At 36.7% G+C, this 19,064-nt stretch overlaps 1 protein-coding gene across 3 annotated transcripts in view; it reads left to right on the forward strand.

Moving 5' to 3' along the window:
* LOC133620351 (uncharacterized) overlaps nucleotides 1–19,064 on the forward strand; it is a 244,253-nt gene that overhangs the window by 108,441 nt on the left and 116,748 nt on the right. For all 3 annotated transcript variants that reach the window (XM_061981793.1, XM_061981792.1, XM_061981794.1), the window contains 3 exons: nucleotides 8,977–9,021; nucleotides 11,121–11,174; nucleotides 15,993–16,037. In XM_061981793.1, the coding sequence (XP_061837777.1) occupies nucleotides 8,977–9,021; nucleotides 11,121–11,174; nucleotides 15,993–16,037 (144 nt within the window). The remainder of the gene's footprint in view (nucleotides 1–8,976; nucleotides 9,022–11,120; nucleotides 11,175–15,992; nucleotides 16,038–19,064) is intronic.

Genomic DNA, 19,064 nt, shown 5'->3' on the forward strand with positions numbered 1-19,064 from the left:
TACTGCATACGTCAGCAGACTAATTAGGAGTCTTTGTTTGTTTACTTACTACTAAAAGACAAGTTGTCTAGTATGTTCACTATTTTATTTAAGGACTAAATTACAATAATAAACATATGTTTCATGTACCCTAATATTTTTTGTTCCAATAAACACAATAATTAAATTTTTTGTGGTTCCCCTTATTTAGAAAAGTAGCGAAATACATTTTGGTACCGGTGCTAAAATATTGGTATCAGGACTACACTACAGGGTAGGCATCAGTATTAAAACATTGTTTGCTTTGAGAAAGAAAAGAAGTCTGGGGTGTGAGTAATGAAAAATGATCAATAGGTCAGACCGTCCAGACCGGGCCAGAAGTTAAAGATGTTGAAAGGTTCTTCACCGGTTAAACTAAGCTTGACCTTTTCCTGACTGTTTATGCTGTCTGGGTGTTTCAGGATATATGCCAGTTCACGCGCGGGTCTTGCCACTCGCTTTCGATGAGCACTTATTATGTCAGAAGTCTGACGCCTGCGGGCGGGTTGCTCACTAGGTGCTGATGGATGAGGACTCCGCATCTGTGCATCTGCAGGCTGGAATGGAGGCGCTCCGACTACGTTGCGATGCGTTGACTGACGTCGGGTCTGAGAATTCTATGCACATGTAGCTCCGGCCCAAAAAATGTTCAAGATTCTTAATGTTTGCCAATGAGACACATTTGATTTATAGTTGTTAGTCTGATGTGAGATTTTATGTGGAGCTATACTTCCTTGAGATTAGGACTACAACAACAAACAGTACAATGATAAACTTCCCACGGTTAGTATTACCGTTTTAAATTAAAACTAGAAAATTCCCGCGGAAATTTTAGATGGGCCTGCTATCCGTACCATGGACCTCTGGCCGAGAAGCCGCCACACTTTTAAGATGGTGGAAAGTGTCTGAATCTGTGAGTTTTAGGTGTAACTTCTACATAAAGAACTACACAGCTAGCCTAAAATGTTAGCGTGCTTATATGAAAAATAATAACATTTAGCATTTGTGCTAACGACGGCATGCTAACAGTTGGCATGTCTCACATTTCAAGCAACACGGCTGTAAGGTGTACGGCTGTGGAAGTAGAGAAAAAACAAAGTGTAAAATTAGATGGAAAAAGTTAGCATGCTTAAGTTAGGTTGCTAGCATGGTAACATTAGCAAACTAACAGTTAACAGCTGTCACATACAACATGCTAACAGTTAGCTTGTTTTACATACCAAGTTATATGGCTGCAAGGTATATCGCTGGGAAAGTAAAGAAAAAAGTGTGAAAATAGATGAAAAAGTTAGCGTGCTTCAGTTAGCTTGCTAGCATGCTAACGTTAGCACACTAACAGTTAACAGCTGTCACATACAAAGTTATATGATTGTAGGTTAAACGGTTGCAAAATTAGCTCCAAAAGCTTGCACTTTAATGGTAGCATGCTAACAATAAAATGCTAACAGTTAGCTTGTTTCACATACCAAGTTATATGACTGCAAGGTACATCGCTGCAGAATTAGAGAAAATAGTGTAAAATTACATGAAAAAGTTAGTATGCTTAAGTTAGCTTGCTAGCATGCCAGTGTTAGCACACTAACAGTTAACAGCTGTCACATAAGTTATATGACTAGGTTAAACGGTTGCAAAATTAGCTCCAAAAGCTCACACTTTAATGGTAGCATGCCAGCATGCTAATGTTAACATGCTAACAGTTAGCTTGTTTCACATACCAAGTTATATGGCTGCAAGGTGTATTGCTGTGAAATTAGAGAAAAAAGTGTAAAATTAGATGAAAAAGTTAGCATGCTTAAGTTAGCTTGCTCGCATACCAACAGCAAACAAGCGTCACGTACCAAGTTATATGACTGTGGGGTAAACATTTGAAAAAATAGCTTAAAAAGATAGCATGCTAATTTTAGCATGATAGCAAGCTCGTGTTAGCATGCTAACAGTTAGTTAGTGTCACAAACTAAGTTATATGACTAAGGTGTGTGGCTGGGGAATTAGAGATAAAAAGTGTAAAATTAGCTAAAAAAAATTGCTTAAAAAATAGCATGCTATCATTTGCATGTTAACGGTAAATGGGCCATTCATCGCAGTAATGGCCGATTTCTTTTTTAAAATTAATTTACATTATGCATGCGGGTAATAACCTATATGTGCATTTGATTATTAGATATTTTTTTTATGTATAACTTTCTTTTAAATCATAAATAAAGGTGACAAGCAGATATTTAACTATTGGTTTTTAGACTTAGACAAACTTTAATGATCCACAAGGGAAATTGTTCTTCACCGCTCCTTCATCTTTGTGCCGGCCGGCACGGCATCCCTGGCGCTTTTTCCGTAGCTCCACGGAAATGTCCGCTGGGGGCAAGGAGAGTGCAAACAGCTCCTTGTCAAAATTGAAAGAACGAATGCATTTAGTAAAAAAATAATAAAATCAAATAAGTATCTTATTGACACCCATTTTATCCAGGCTTTCGCGGGCCACATAAAATGATGTGGCGAGCCAGAACTGGCCCCGGGGCCTCGAGTTTGACACTTGTGTTCTAAATGGTAGTAGTTTAAGCATACACACACACACACAATTATGACCTAATTTTAATTGTAGTTTTATTGATACTTTTTCTATCCATTTATGCATTTTATTCTTACTTATTTGTGTATTTTTATTTTAAACAGTACACATTTTTTTGGTGAGGGAAAATTCAAACGAGTCATGTCACACAATTATAGCCAATATTTCAGAGTAATATTTGTGTAAATTAAATGACTCTACATCTTAGTAGTGATTGTTTCCTTGATAGAAAAAAAAAGATTAAAAAAAAAATACTTATAATAATGAGCCAGTCTTTTGAATGTCTCTTTAGTCATAAATCCATCTTTCATCGATACTCCAATATGACAACAGGAAGTGAGTTAGCGTGACGTCACATAAACCGGACGTGACATGTCCAACATACGTTTTTTCTTCATCATTAAAAAAACCTAACTTTTACAAATGAAATCGGAAGAAGATAAGCTCGGGCCCACCCACTGAAGCGTTTCTGGGTGTTGTTGATAAATGACTTTGGCTTTACATAGAGTTTTAACTTGCACTTACAGATGTAGCGACCAACTGTAGTTACTGACAGTGTTTTTCTGAAGTGTTCCCGTGTGGTGATATCCTTTACACACTGATGTCGTTTTTTTTTTATGCAATACTGCCTGAGGGATCAAAGGTCACGAGCATTCAATGTTGGTTTTCAGCCTTGCTGCTTACGTGCAGTGATTTCTACAGATTCTCTGAACCTTTTGATGATATTACGGAGCGTAGATGGTGAAATCCCTAAATTCCTTGCAATAGCTCGTTGAGAAATGTTGTTCTTAAACATGCTCAGGCATTTGTTGACAAAGTGGTGACCCTCGCCCCATCTTTCTTTGTGAATGACTGAGCACGTTTTTACAAAGAAGAAAAATCCTGATAAACATTTTGAACTTATTGAAAAGGAGATAATCTTATTGATTTCATCCCATTTTGGTTGTTTTCACCTTCGAAACCTGTACAATATATAGATGTTTTTCCAAAGAACTAGAAAATGCAATTTCGGTAGAGATTTTGTGTGAATGCTGAAGAGCCGAAACCGAACTGAAATGCTAACGGTTAGCACGCTGGCCAGATAGCGCCAAGGAACCAAAACAATGAGCTGAAAAAGGGAAAATGCTGCTAGTATAATGCTAACATGCTAACAATTAGCATTAGTGACATACCAAAATATATACTATTTAGGTGAATGCCTGTTAAATTAGCTAAAAGAAAAGCTGAAATGCTAACTGTAACTGTAACATGCGTCAAGTACCAAAACATATTACTCAGAGGTGTGTGCCTGAATTTTTTTTCAAAATGCTAGCATTATAAAGTTAGCATGCATCATATATCAAAATATGACTGAAGTGTATAACCACAAAATTAGCTAAAAAAGCTAAGATGCTATAATGTTACTGTAACATGTCAAGAAAAATGTGCGGAGAAGAAAACTGGCAAATAAAGGCAATTCTAATGGTTAATAATTAAAGAGGGTGCACAATATGGAGATATTTGGGCTTTAAAACTATGGATAAAGAGGATGCTTTTTGGAAGAGCCACGAAAAATACAAAGCATGCCTCGCCAAAGGTGGCATGATTAAAGTGTTACCACCTTTGCTTCAAACTTAGCTAAGCAATTAAACATCAAGCAGTCAGATCGACAGGTAATGTATACATAACATGTAGATACATAACATGTAGATACGTAACATGTAGATATATAACATGTAGATACATAGCATGTAGATATATAACATGTAGATATATAAAATGTAGATAAGTAACATGTAGATACATAACTAGGGCTGCAACTAACGATTCATTTGACAATCGATTAATCTGTCGATTATTACTTCGATTAATCGATTAATAATCGGATAAAAGAGACAAACTACATTTCTATCCTTTCCAGTATTTTATTGAAAAAAACATCATACTGGCACCATACTTATTTTGATTATTGTTTCTCAGCTGTTTGTACATGTTGCAGTTTATAAATAAAAGTTTACTAAAAAAATTAAAAATTATTTAAAAAAATAAATAAATAAAAAAATGCCTCTGCGCATGCGCATAGCATAGATCCAACGAATCGATGACTAAATTAATCGCCAACTATTTTTATAATTGATTTTAATCGATTTAATCGATTAGTTGTTGCAGGCCTATACGTAACATGTAGATACGTTACATGTAGATACATAACATGTAGATACATAACATGTAGATACGTAACATGTAGATACATAACATGTAGATACATAACATGTAGATTCGTAACATGAAGATACATAACATGAAGATACATAACATGTTAGGGGAACAGTGCCAGAGGAAAGTGATAAGTTTATAATATTTAGCACTGATGGACCTACAAAAAGCTCCTTGATAAGTTTCCCAGGAAGTGGGTCAAGTAAACATGTTGTTTGTTTTATCCCACTTACACGTCGTAGTAATTCCCCTAATGTTATTTCATCAAAAAGAGAAAGACTATTTTGGAGGGCAATATCCGTCCTATATCAATCAATCAATCAATCAATCTTTATTTATATAGCCCTAAATCACAAGTGTCTCAAAGGGCTGCACAAGCCACAACGACATCCTCGGTACAAAGCCATATACAGTCGTATCTGTGTTAATAGAACCCAGTCGTAGCTGGGATGCGTTGTCTTTAGTCTCCTTTCTAATGAGTTCAATTTTCTTATTACAGAAATTCATAAAGTCATCTGCCGAGTGGATAGAGCTACAGGGAGGAGTTCCTTGTTGGGTTAGCGATGCTACTGTACTAAACAAATATTTAGGATCGTTTTTGTTGAGGCGGATGAGATTTGAGTAATATTTAGCTTTAGTTAAGGTAAGCATGCGTTTATAAGTTATTAAACTATCACTCCATGCTTGATGGAAAACCTTAAGTTTAGTCGCGCGCCATTTGCGTTACAGCTTTCTACATGATAATTTATGAGCTCTAGTTTCTTCTGTAAACCATGGTGTGCGCCTTTTAGGGGCCCTTTTTAGCTTTAGCGGTGCTATACTATCTATGGTTTTGCGCAGGGTGTCGTTGAAGTTGTTAGTGAGGTTATCAATAGAGCCCACATAATTTGGGAATGGTGCCATTACCGAAGGCAGTAGGCCAGCAAGAGTCATCATTGTGGCAGCATCAATGTTGCAGCTGCTAAAGCAGTTATTATTATTATTAGCTTGGTGACAATGAGTCAGAACATTGAATTTTATAAGGTAATGATTGGACATTACTTTAGTATACGGGAGTATCATAACTTTGGAGGTGGTGACACCCCTGACCAGCACTAAATCTATCGTATAACCGTTCCGAAGCGTGGGTTCATTTATTATTTATGTAAGACCACAGCTATCAATTATAGTCTGGAGTGCCACGCACGGAGGGTCCGATGGGGTATTCATATGGATATTAAAGTCCCCCATTATCAGAATCGTTTTATGATTATGATTATATTGTCGGCGTGCGTCACTAGATCAGCAACGAACTCTGAGAATTCACTGATAAAGTCCGATTAGGGCCCTGGGGGGCGGTAGATAACAGCCAGGTAGAGAGGCAGCGGTGTGACAGATCTCATAGTAAGCACCTCAAACGATTTATATTCATTATTTAGGTTAGGAGTAGGGTTCAAGTTTTCATTGTACCCCTTTTTTTTTTTTTTTTTTTTTTTTTCATTGTACCCCTTTTAAGAGAACGGGCAATATGTGCATTCGTATAGTTAGGAGGAGATGCCTCATTCAGCGCAAAAAAATCGTCTGGTTTGAGCCAGATTTTGCTGAGACAAATGACATTAAGATTGTTGTCTCTAATGACCTCATTAACTAATAACGTTTTGGGAGATAATGATCTTATGTTTAAAAAGCCCATATTATAGGTAGTGGGCTGCTTTGACGAGTTTTTGTTGAAATTATCCAGTAGTAGCAATATTAACAATGTTGCGTTTATTATACGTAGTGCACTTTAAATAAGTTCGACCATATCTAGGAATTGATATGACGGGAATTTTCAGCTTGTTTGCTTGGTGCTGCGATAAACTGAACGCATCATAATTTACCACCTCAGTAGAATGCATGTCCACCTCTGACACAGTCACTGCAGAAAAAACATTATGTTAGTTGTGTATTATTCTAAGAGAATTGCTATGTGTGCAGGGATTATCCAGCCTGGCGCTGGCTAGTTCTAGCTTAACTGACTCCTCACCCGGACTAGCAGACTCTGTAATTACTTGTGACCGGGTTTGCTCTAGTGGAGTTAGTCAAGTGTGACTCAAACAGAAATCTATGTGCTAGTCGGATGATGGCGCCTTCCTGGTTAGGGTGAAGGCTGTCTCTCATCAGCAAGCCTGGTTTGCCCCAGAAAGAGGGCCAATTATCAATAAACGTTAGTCCCTGTTGTCTACAAAAGCTAGCCAGCCACTTGTTAAGCGAGACTAATCTGCTATATCTCTCATCATTGCCTCTCGCAGGCAGGGTCCATCACTACTGACAAGTGATGGACCGAAAATTGGGTGGTCTTAAATACAAACCAAAACTGGATGTTGTGATGAAATATCCATCATAGTTTGCCCAAAACTGACGAAAAAAGTAGCTTCTAGGTCACATTGCGTTTAGACTGAAGTAGTGTTGTCCCAATACCAATATGTTGGTACCGGTACCAAAATGTATTTCGATACTTTCCTAAATAAAGGGGACCGCAAAAAATGTCATTATTGTCTTTATTTGAACAAAAAATCATAGGGTACATGAAACATATGTTTATTATTGTAATTTAGTCCTTAAATAAAATAGTGAACATCCTAGACAACTTGTCTTTTAGTAGTAAGTAAACAAACAAAGACTCCTAATTAGTCCGCTGACGTATGCAGGAACATATTGTGTCATTTATCTACCTATTATTTTGTCTACATAATGAGGGTCAAACTGTAAATATGTGTTATTAATCAACTTCCTAATTTACTGTTAATAGCTGCTTATTTTCTGTTTTAACATGTTCTATCTACACTTCTGTTAAAATGTAATAATCACTTATTCTTCTCTTCTTTGATACTTTACATTAGTTTTGGATGATACCACACATTTAGGTATCGATCCGATACCAAGTAGTTACAGGATCATACATTGGCCATATTCAAAGTCCTCATGTGTCCAGGGACGTATTTACTGACTTTATAAACATAATACCAATTTTTAAAAAAGGAAAAAAGATTTTGTGATGCTAAAAAATATCGATGTAATCATAGTAGTATCAACTAGATACGCTCTTGTACTTGATATCATTACAGTGGATGTCAGGTGTAGATCTACTCATGGCATTTGTTTACATTCAGAAGCGTTTGCTTTTGTTATCGGTGATGCCGGTGAGCTATTGTATCCTCCTAGGGTGTGTAGTGAAGCATGTTTAGCTACTCCTCGTCCTCCAGTGATAATGATACATGTAAGAAACTTACTTTATTTGTCGCCATGGAGGCCAGGATTAGTGATTTAGAAGTAGCAAAAACACTGCCGACTGCAGATGGATGTTAGCTGCTACCTAGCTAGCCATGTCTTAAAGCACCTCTTCCTGAGGGTGTTTCAGTGTTATAACTTCACCTTTATCTTTACTTTTTACACCAAAATGCGTCCATTCTCCCTTTTCTGTCAACACACTGTGTCTGCTTGTAAGTACTCCGTGTTTGTGCACTGCCGAACATGCTCCTCTGCTTGTAAAACCAGCAATGTCACGACGCGCCGTCATGCCCGGGAACAGGTACTTTTCAAACAGAGTATAGTACCGTTTTTGATTCATTAGTACAGTGATACTAAACAAGTACCCGTATACTGTACAACCCTAAGGTAAACGGACAACATGCTTATTTCCAAAGTTGTTTGTACCCTGCAGCGAGCTTGGCTTATGCTAACATCCTACTAAATGCTACGTTTGAAACTGAATAAAACATGCTTTGTTTCAAACTCAGCAGTGTAAAAATGTCGTGAACACGCCAACATGTACCGGGTGATGGCGTTAAAAGTCCTGTTTGATGGTCTCACGGCTGCTATCCAGGCTAATCCGACTTCCTTGGCTTTGCTTTCACGCTGGAAATGAGAAAAATCTCACTAAATCCTTTTTTTCCCCCTGAAGCCACAACAGTTCATGATACCGCATGTCCGCACCAAGTTTTGAACTTGTTAAAGAAAACAACACAACTTACACACAAAGTCTTGCATCTGGCTGTGTAAATAAGCTATTCCCAGGCCCACAAGACCCACAATGCATTGCTCTATTACAATGCTTAGGATTATTTTTTAAAGATGTCAGTAGGATGTTTTGTGGTTGTCTACAGGCATGCATTTTAAGTTCAGCTAGGCTGTATTTGATCTCACTTGCTAACACACAACTTATGTGTCACATTCAGGGTTTCCCCGGACCTGTAGGCAAACCAGGGCCAAAAGGACTGGAGGTGACATGCATACATGTGTCTTATGTCTTTATCTATCAACATAAAGTTAGCATGCATCATGTATCAAAATATGACTGAGATATTTACCCACAAAATTAGCTAAAAAGCTAATATGCCAAAATGTTACTGTAACATGTGTCAAGTACCAAATCATATTACTCAGGTGTACACCTGAATTTTTTTTTTTAGAAAAATACTAGTATTATAAAGTTAGCATGCATCATGTATCAAAATATGACTGAGATATTTACCCACAAAATTAGCTAAAAAAGCTAACATGCCAAAATGTTACTGTAAAATGTATCAAATCATATTAATCAGAGTGAAGTGTGTACCCACAAAATTAGCTAAAAAAGCTAACATGCTAAAATGTTACTGTAACATGTGTCAAGTACCAAAATATATTACTCAGAGGTGTACACCTGAATTTTTTTTAGAAAAACACTAGCATTGTAAAGTTAGCGTGCATCATGTATCAAAATATGACTGAGATATTTACCCACAAAATTAGCTAAAAAAGCTAACATGCCAAAATGTTACTGTAAAATGTATCAAATCATATTAATCAGAGGTGTACACCTGAATTTGTTTTAGAAAAATACTAGCATTATAAAGTTAGCATGCATCATGTATCAAAATATGAGTGAAGTGTGTACCCACAAAATTAGCTAAAAAAGCTAACATGCTAAAATGTTACTGTAACATGTGTCAAGTACCAAAATATATTACTCAGGTATACACCTGAATTTTTTTTGAAAAATATTAGCATTATAAAGTCAGCATGCATCATGTATCAAAATCTGACTAAGATATTTACCCACAAAATTAGCTAAAAAAGCTAACATGCCAAAATGTTACTGTAACATGTGTCAAGTACCAAAATATATTACTCAGAGGTCTACACCTGATTTTGTTAGAAAAATACTAGCATTATAAAGTTAGCATGCATCATGTATCAAAATATGACTGAGATATTTACCCACGAAATTAGCTAAAAAAAGATAACATGCCAAAATGTTACTGTAACATGTATCAAGTACCAAATCATATTACTCTGAGGTGTGTGCCTTAACTTTTTTTTTCAAAATGCTAGCATTATAAAGTTAGCATGCATAATGTATCAAATTATGAGTGAAGTGTGTACCCACAAAATTAGCTAAAAAAGCTAACATGCCAAACATGCTGTAACATGTGTCAAGTACCAGAATATATTACTCAGAGGTGTACACCTGAATTTTTTTTTAGAAAAATACTAGCATTATACTGTAAAGTTAGCATGCATCATGTATCAAAATATGAGTGTGTACCCACAAAATTAGCTAAAAAAGCTAGCATGCTAAAATGTTACTGTAACATGTGTCCAGTACCAAAATATATTACTTAGGTGTGTACACCTGAATTTTTTTAGAAAAAAACTAGCATTATAAAGTTAGCATGCATCATGTATCAAAATATGACTGAGATATTTACCCACAAAATTAGCTAAAAAAGTTAACATGCTAAAATGTTACTGTAAAATGTGTCAAGTACCAAATCATATTACGCAGGCGTACACCTGATTTTTTTTTTTTTTTTTTTAAATGCTAGCATTATTAAGTTAGCACACACCAAGTGCCAAAAATATGACTGAGGTGTGTTCTTACAAAATTAGCTAAAAAAGCTAACATGCTAAAATGTTACTGTAACATGTGTCAAGTACCAAAATATATTACTCAGAGGTGTACACCTGAATTTAAAAAAAAAATGCTAGTATTATAAAGTTAGCATGCATCATGTATCAAAATATGACCGAATCAACTGAAATAATCACTTGACCATTTGAAGTCCAATTTTGGGTGATGTCCGTTCATCTTTGTTAATGTTTCTTTCTCCATAAGCAGGTTGGACAGTGAGGTCCTCCGAGATCCCTGATGCGAGAGTATGTGCCCTTGGACTACATCGTGGAAGCCAGCACCATGCAGTCCATGGGCATATACACTGGCCTCAAGGCCCAGCTCCAATTTTAACAACCACATGTGCCTCTGTGAAGACTTTGAAACATCTTCTTACTTGTCATTGTCGGCTTCTTCATCCTTCTTTTACTCCTCTGATCTCTTTAGGGCCACATTGGCCTGCCTGGGCTCTCTGGTCTTCCTGGTCCTGATGGAGAGAGAGTAAGTGTCACTGGAAAAGGGCTTACATCGTTCATGCAAACTCAACCAATCACAACTTACCTGCATTGTGGGTAATCATTGTCATTTTCGCCTGTCGAATTTGCAAACCGTCTCCACCGAGGGCCACAGACTGATGAATCAAAAGATGCGGCGGCCATTCGGTTCGTTTTCACCTTCAAAACCTGTACAATGTGTAGATTTTTTTCCTAGAAAATGCAATTTCGGGAGAGACTTTGTGTGAATGCTGAAGAGCTGAAGCCGAACTGAAACGCTAACGGCTAGCACGCTGGCTAGAAAGCGTCAAGGAACCAAAAATATGAGCTGAAAAAAGAAACATGCTAACAGTACAATGTTAACATGTTCACAATTAGCATTAGTGAAATACCAAAATATATACCACTGAGATGAATGCCTGTTAAATTAGCTAAAAGGAAAGCTAAAATGCTAACTGTTACTGTAACATGTGTCAAGTACCAAAATATATTACTCAGGTGTACACCTGAATTTTTTTTCCCAAAATGCTAGCATTACAAAGTTGGCATGCATCATGTATCAAAATATGAGGTGTATACCCACGATATTAGCTAAAAAAAAAAAAAAGCTAACATGCTAACATATTACTGTAACATGCGTCAAGTACCAAAACATATTACTCTCAGGTGTGTGCCTGAAATCTGTTTTCAAAATGCTAGCATTATAAAGTTAGTATGCATCATTTATATGAGGTGGCGACTTGTCCAGGGTGTACACCGCCTTCCGCCCGAATGCAGCTGATATAGGCTCCAGCACCCCCCGCGACCCCGAAAGAGACAAGCGGTACAAAATGAATGGATGTATACAAGGTGTATACCCACAAAATGAGCTAAATAAGGTAGCATGCTAAAATGTTACTGTAACATGTGTCAAGTACCAAAATGTATTACTCAGGTGTACACCTGTTTTTTTGGGAAAACTGGTAGCTTTATAAAGTTAGCATGCATCATGTATCAAATTATGAGTGAAGTGTGTACCCACAAAATTTGCTAAAAAATATAACATGCTAAAATGTTACTATAACATGTGTCAAGTACCAAAACATATTACTCTGAGGTGTACACCTGATTTTTGTTTTTCAAAATGCTAGCATTATAAAGTTAGCATGCATCATGTATCAAAATATGACTGAGGTGTATACCCACGATATTAGCTAAAAAAGCTAACATGCTAAAATATTACTGTAACGTGTCAAGTACCAAAATATATTACTCAGGTGTACACCTGTATTTTTTTTAAAAATGCTAGTATTATAAAATTAGCATGCATCATGTATCAAAATATGACTGAGATATTTACTCACAAAATTAGCTAAAAAAAAAAGCTAACATCCCAAAATGTTACTATAACATGTGTCAAGTACCAAATCATAGTACTCTGAGGTGTGTGCCTTAACTTTTTTTTTTTTCAAAATGCTAGCATTATAAAGTTAGCATGCATCATGTATCAAAATATGACTGAGGTGTATACCCACAAAATTTGCTAAAAAAGTTAACATGCTAAAATGTTACTGTAACATGTGTCAAGTACCAAAATATATTACTCAGATGAGTACACCTGATTTTTTTGGGAAAAATGCTAGCATTATAAAGTTAGCACACACCAAGTGCCAAAAATATGACTGAGGTGTGTACTTACAAAATTAGCTTAAAAGCTAACATGCTAAATTACTACTGTAACTGTAATGTGTCAAGTACCAAAACATATTACTCTCAAGTGTGTACCTAAACAATGTGTTTAAAATGCTAGCATTGTAAAGTTAGCATGCATCAAGTACCAAAATATGACTGAGGTGTATACCAACAAAAATTTGATTTAAAAAAAGCTAGCGTTAGCATGCTAACAGGTATAATTTGTCAAGTAATGAAATATTTGACGCTAAGGTGTATAACTGCATACTTAACAAAACAGCTAGCATGCTAATAATTGAATGCTAACAATTGTGCCGCAAGCCGTTAGATAGTTAGTTAAGGGACACAAATGGCCCCCGGGCCTCTCTTTGGACACTGCTGGTCTAATCAAAACATATGCTTGTGTCTTGTGTAGACCAAGCACACACAACAATGTCTAACATTATATCAACTATTTATTAATCAACACAATTGTCGTCCTCCCGGATATAGCTCAGACCTACTTCCTGATCCTGTCCACAGCGCTTAGCTAATGTAGTATATAAACATTCAGCAGTCCTGACCGTATTTATTAGTGCTGTCAAATGATTAATTGTTTTCATCAGATTAATGACTTATGAATTTGGATTAATCACAGTTAATTACTTTCTTACATATTTTAAATCAACCATAAATAGACCCCAATATTTTCACACAAATGCCATTTTATCGTCAGAATTTCATAAACATTTTTAAATGTTTTACTTTAATGTACCTAACTTATTTGTTCAAAATTCGGTAAAAATATTATGTAAATTTATTTTGAGGTTTATTTTGAAGCAAACTTTTTAATGCATAAGCATTGATTTGATCAGTGACCTTATAACAAACAATGCCACCTTTGAGGTAACCATTCACAGTTAAGATAAAGGAGCTCAAATTAAATTCATGTAAAAAATGTTTTTAAATCCAAATAAAAATTGATATGGCTGTTATGATCCATTGTCTGCATCATCCATCCATCAATGTTCTACCGCTTGTCTCTTTTGGGGTCGTGGGGCGTGCTGGAGCCTATCTTAGCTGCATCATGTCTTTGGTTTTGATCATGACAGTACCCCTCCTTAAGGGACGGATTCCAGACATCACAAACAAAAACAAGTCAAGAAAATGCAAAACTCAAAACCAAAGACATGACCTGGGCAACGGATCATGACAGTACCCCCTCCTCAAGGGACGGATTCAGACATCCCAAACAAAAACAAGTAAAGAAAATGCAAAACTCAAAACCAAAGACATGATCAGGCAACAGATCATGACAGTACCCCCTCCTAAAAGGGACAGATTCCAGATGTCCCAAACAAAAACAAGTCAAGAAAAATGCAAAACTCAATACAAAAGACATGATCAAGGTACCGAATCATGAAAAAAAAACGTTCTCAAAAACGTTCTCAAAAAAATCCCAGTCGCAATAATCACACATTGCACATTCCTGGAGGGACGGACTAGAATTTTCATAAAAACATGTCAAAAGTATCAATATATTGATTTGAGGATCAAATTAATACATAAATATCTGTATCGGCAGTATAGATATTTCAGCATCGATACGCACATTACTAGTTGTGTTTAAACACTTCAAGTGTAAAACATACAAGGAGAATGTCTGCAACTTGTGGACGATCGAGCACAACACAGGATGCGGTTATAATAATTGATCACTATTATTAGCATTAAAAGAGTAGTTTGACAATGACCTCGGAGTGTGTTCTTTTTCTAGTCAGTCCCTCCAGGAATTTGCAAGCCTTATTTGTGATTATCACGACCGGGATTTTTTTTCAGAATGTTTTTTTTTCTCGATACTATAGAATCTACTTGCAATTTTACGAATTGATCAATGATTTATGTGTTCCTTCACCTAAAAAAACACAGGACTGCAACAAAAATTTGAATATGGGACGTCTGGTATCCGTCCCTTAAGGAGGGGGTACTGTCATGATCCGTTGCCCGAATCATGTCTTTGGTTTTGAGTTTTGTATTTTTCTTGACTTGGTTTTGTTTGGGATGTCTGGAATCCATCCCTTGAGGAGGGGGTACTGTCATGAGCCGTTGCCCGGATCATGTCTTTGGTTTTGAGTTTTGTATTATTCTTACAAAAGTCAAAACCAAAGACATGATGCAGGCAATGGATAATAATACAAAACTCAAAACCAAAGACATGATCTGGGCAACGGATCATGACAATGGTCCTCGCATACTTTGACTTTTCAGTATGCGGCCCTTGGTGGAAAATGTTTGGACACCCCTGAACTAAAGTATCAAAAGTATCGATATATTGATTTGAGGATCGAATTAAAACATAAATATCTGTATCGGCAGTATAGATATTTCAGCATCGATACGCACATAACTAGTTGTGTTTAAACACTTCAAGTGTAAAATATACAAGGAGAATGTCTGCAACTTGTGGACGAGCAAGCACCACACAGGAGGCAATAATAATTATTGATCACTATTATTAGCACTAAAAGAGTAGTTTCACAATGACCTCAGAGTGTGTGCTTTTACATCTACGTTTGGTATGAAACGAGTAAAACATCAATACAATGTTTGTCTTTTTCCAATTTTATTGCAGTCCTGTACTTTTTGAGGTGAAGGAACACATAAAGCATAGCTCAATTCCTAAAATCGCAAGTTGATTCTATAGTATTGAAATAAAAAAAAATTTTGAAAAAAAATCCCGGTCGCGATAATCACAAAAAAGGTTTGCAAAATCCTGGAAGGACTGACCAGAATATTCATGAGAATATTCAACGTGAGGGATTTTTAAAACATTAATGCATCACAACGAGGTAACCATTCGTAGTTAAGATAAAAATGTTTAAACATTTTTTTTAAAATTCAAATAAAAATTGATATGTCATGATCTATTGCTTGCATCATGTCTTTGGTTTTGATTTTTGTAAGAATAATACAAAACTCAAAACCAAAGACATGATCCGGGCAACGGGTCATGACAGTACCCCCTCCTTAAGGGACGGATTCCAGACATCCCAAACAAAAACAAGTCAAGAAAAATGCTCAACTCAAAACCAAAGACATGGCAGCCGCAGGCAGCGGATCATGTCTTTGAGGGATTTTTAAAACATTAACGCATCACTTTTTTTTCTTCTGCCAGGGAGTTCCCGGCGTTCATGGGAAGAAGGGCGAGATGGGTAGGCCGGTAAAGTTTTTTCTCAACACCCTTTTCCTCACTAAAGTGTTTCATCCTCATCAGTGCACCCTCATTTTAATAAAAGCAGGAAGAATAATAACATAATCAGCATGACATTCACCAAGGGAGAATTTCATGTTTTTATTCCAATGGTATTATTAAACTGCATGTTATTTGTTCATCTAAAAAACATCTTCAGTTCAGTTTGAAGACACTTCAGGAAACACAAGACCCCATGCTTGTTTTTCATGTGCATGTTTGGCTAATATCAAGTGTCAGCTGCGGCTTTGGCTCCACACCGCTCTGCCAGCCACACTGTGGACCATGGCGCCCCAAGAGTCAGTTTCCATTGGCCACGGCTTCTACACGGAAAATCCTGATACTGCTCAAAACCGCTGGTGTCAATCTGATACGTCCCGGGGGTGCGGCCGATGTTGTACGTTTTCGGCGGCCAAAAGTACACGTTCATGGAAGCCTCGTCATGACAAAGTCATTTCTCATGTTGCAGGAAAGTGAGCTCACTCACCTTACGTCATTTTTTTTTCTCCGAGTCAGCAGATCCGTAAGGCCTGCACACAAGATGCAAATTTGTGGGACAGAATGCTCCATTCCTAGCTGTTAATACCTGACTGCTTACCGCTCAGGTGCCTGATCCAGCCCGCCACTTCATTTTATATGGCCTGGCATCAATAAATGTATCTTTCTTTCCATTTTGACAAAATAACAATAAATATACTTCATGCAAATGCATATCTTTTAAAATGTAATATCCCATCGTGGATGGGTACAGATTTCGGCCGAGTCATACCAAAGACTATAAAAATGTGACCCATTACCTCCCTGCTCGGCACTCAGCATCAAGGGTTGGAATTGGGGGTTAAATCACCAAAAATTATTCCCGGGCGTGGCCACCGCCACTGCTCACTGCTCCCCTCACCTCTCAGGGGGTGAACAAGGGGATGGGTCAAATGCAGAGGACACATTTCACCACACCTAGTGTGTTTGTGACTATCATTGGTACTTTAACTTTGACTTTTATAGGGACCAACTGTATTCTGTCAGTAGTACCAGGTACAAATTCACGTAAAAACAAATGGTACTTTATTTTGATACTTTTGTTGCCTGTTAGAAAGCTTTTAGATATCAGGCTCTACTTTTCAAAATGCACTAGCTCAATGCTAATTTAGCTTTGATACAGAATTTGATACTTTTACAGGTACCAACTATAGTCCGTCAGTAGTATTTGGTACCGATTTACGTGAAATCAAACGGTACCCTATCTTCATACTTTTATTGCCTGTTAAAAAGTTTTTCGAAGTCAGGCTCTACTTTTAAAAATGTCCTAGCTCGATGCTAAGTTACCTTGGATACCGAATTTTGTACTTTTATAGATACCAACCAAATTCTGTCAGTAGTACCGGGTACCGATTCACGTATAATTAAAATGGTACTTTATTTTTATACTTTTGTTGCTTGTTAGAAAGCTATAGGATGTCAGGCTCCACTTTTCAAAATGCACTAGCTTTATGCTAATTTACATTTAATACCAAATTTCGGTACTTTTATAGTTGCCGACCATCTTCTGTCAGTAGTATTGGGTACCAATTCACGTATAATTAAATTGGTACTCGATTTTGATATTTTTCTTGCCTGTTAGAAAACTTTTACAAGTCAGGCCCCGCTTTTAAAAATGCATTAGCTCGATGCTAATTTACCTTGGATACTGAATTCGATACTTTTATAGGTACCAACCAAATTCTGTCAGTAGTATTGGGTACCAATTCACGTATAATTAAATTGGTACTTGATTTTGATATTTTTCTTGCCTGTTAGAAAACTTTTACAAGTCAGGCCCCGCTTTTAAAAATGCACTAGCTCGATGCTATTTTACGTTCGATACTGAATTCGGTACTTTTATATGTACCAACCATATTCTGTCAGTAGTATTGGGTACCGATTTACGTGAAATCAAATGGTAGTTTATTTTGATAGTTTTTTTGCCTATTAGAAAGCTTGTTGATGTCAGGCTCCACATTTCAAAATGCACTAGCTCGATGCTAATTTACATTGAATACTGAGCTCAGTACTTTTATAGGTACCGACCGAATTTTGTCAGTAGTACCGGGCACCGATTTACGTAAAATCAGATGGTACTTTATTTTGATACTTTTTTTGCCTGTTAGAAAGCTTTTATAAGTCAGGCTCTGCTTTTTACATTGAATACTGAACTAGGTATTTTTATAGGTACCGAACAAATTCTGTCAGTAGTATTGGGTACTTTTTCACGTATCATTAAAATGGTACTTTATTTTGATGCTGCCTGTTAAAAAGCTTTTAGAAGTCAGGCTCCACTTTTCACAACGCACTAACTCCATGCTAATTTACATTAGATATGCCATATACATGCTACGGATTAGCATTATCGATTTTACAAGGCAATGTCAACACCTCCAAACGCGTTACAATCAACACTTACAGTACAAACACGTTGTAGGACCTAACAAAAGATAACACTTTCAACTTAATGGCAAAGACTGACTACTGAAATACAGTAAACAGTTATCGTCAGCTAAGTGTTAAATGTATATGTATCAAGTCATATTCACATGTATTGTTACAAAACCCACAACCAGTGAAGTTGTCACGTTGTGTAAATCAGGGGCGCCAAAAAGGGGGGGTAAAGGAGACGGATTCTAGGGGCTCATGATGGAGGGGGGCCCAGAGAGGCCCCTAATGATGAAATTAAAATACAGAAAAAATAATGACACTGTGTTGGGGGCCCTGTAAAGATTCTTTTCATGGGGCCCAAAATCCCTAGCGGCGCCCCTGGTGTAAATGGTAAATAAAAAGAGAATAAAATGATTTGCAAATCCTTTTCAACTTATATTCAATTGAATAGACTGCAAAGACAAGATATTTAATGTTCACACTGAGAAACTTTGTTATTTTTTGCTAATATTGGCTCATTTGGGATTTGATGCCTGCAACGTGTTTCAAAAAAGTTGTAACAGGCATTTTACCACTGTGTTACATGGC

This window comes from Nerophis lumbriciformis, linkage group LG24 (genome assembly GCF_033978685.3).
Source record: "Nerophis lumbriciformis linkage group LG24, RoL_Nlum_v2.1, whole genome shotgun sequence".
NCBI lineage: Eukaryota > Metazoa > Chordata > Actinopteri > Syngnathiformes > Syngnathidae > Nerophis > Nerophis lumbriciformis.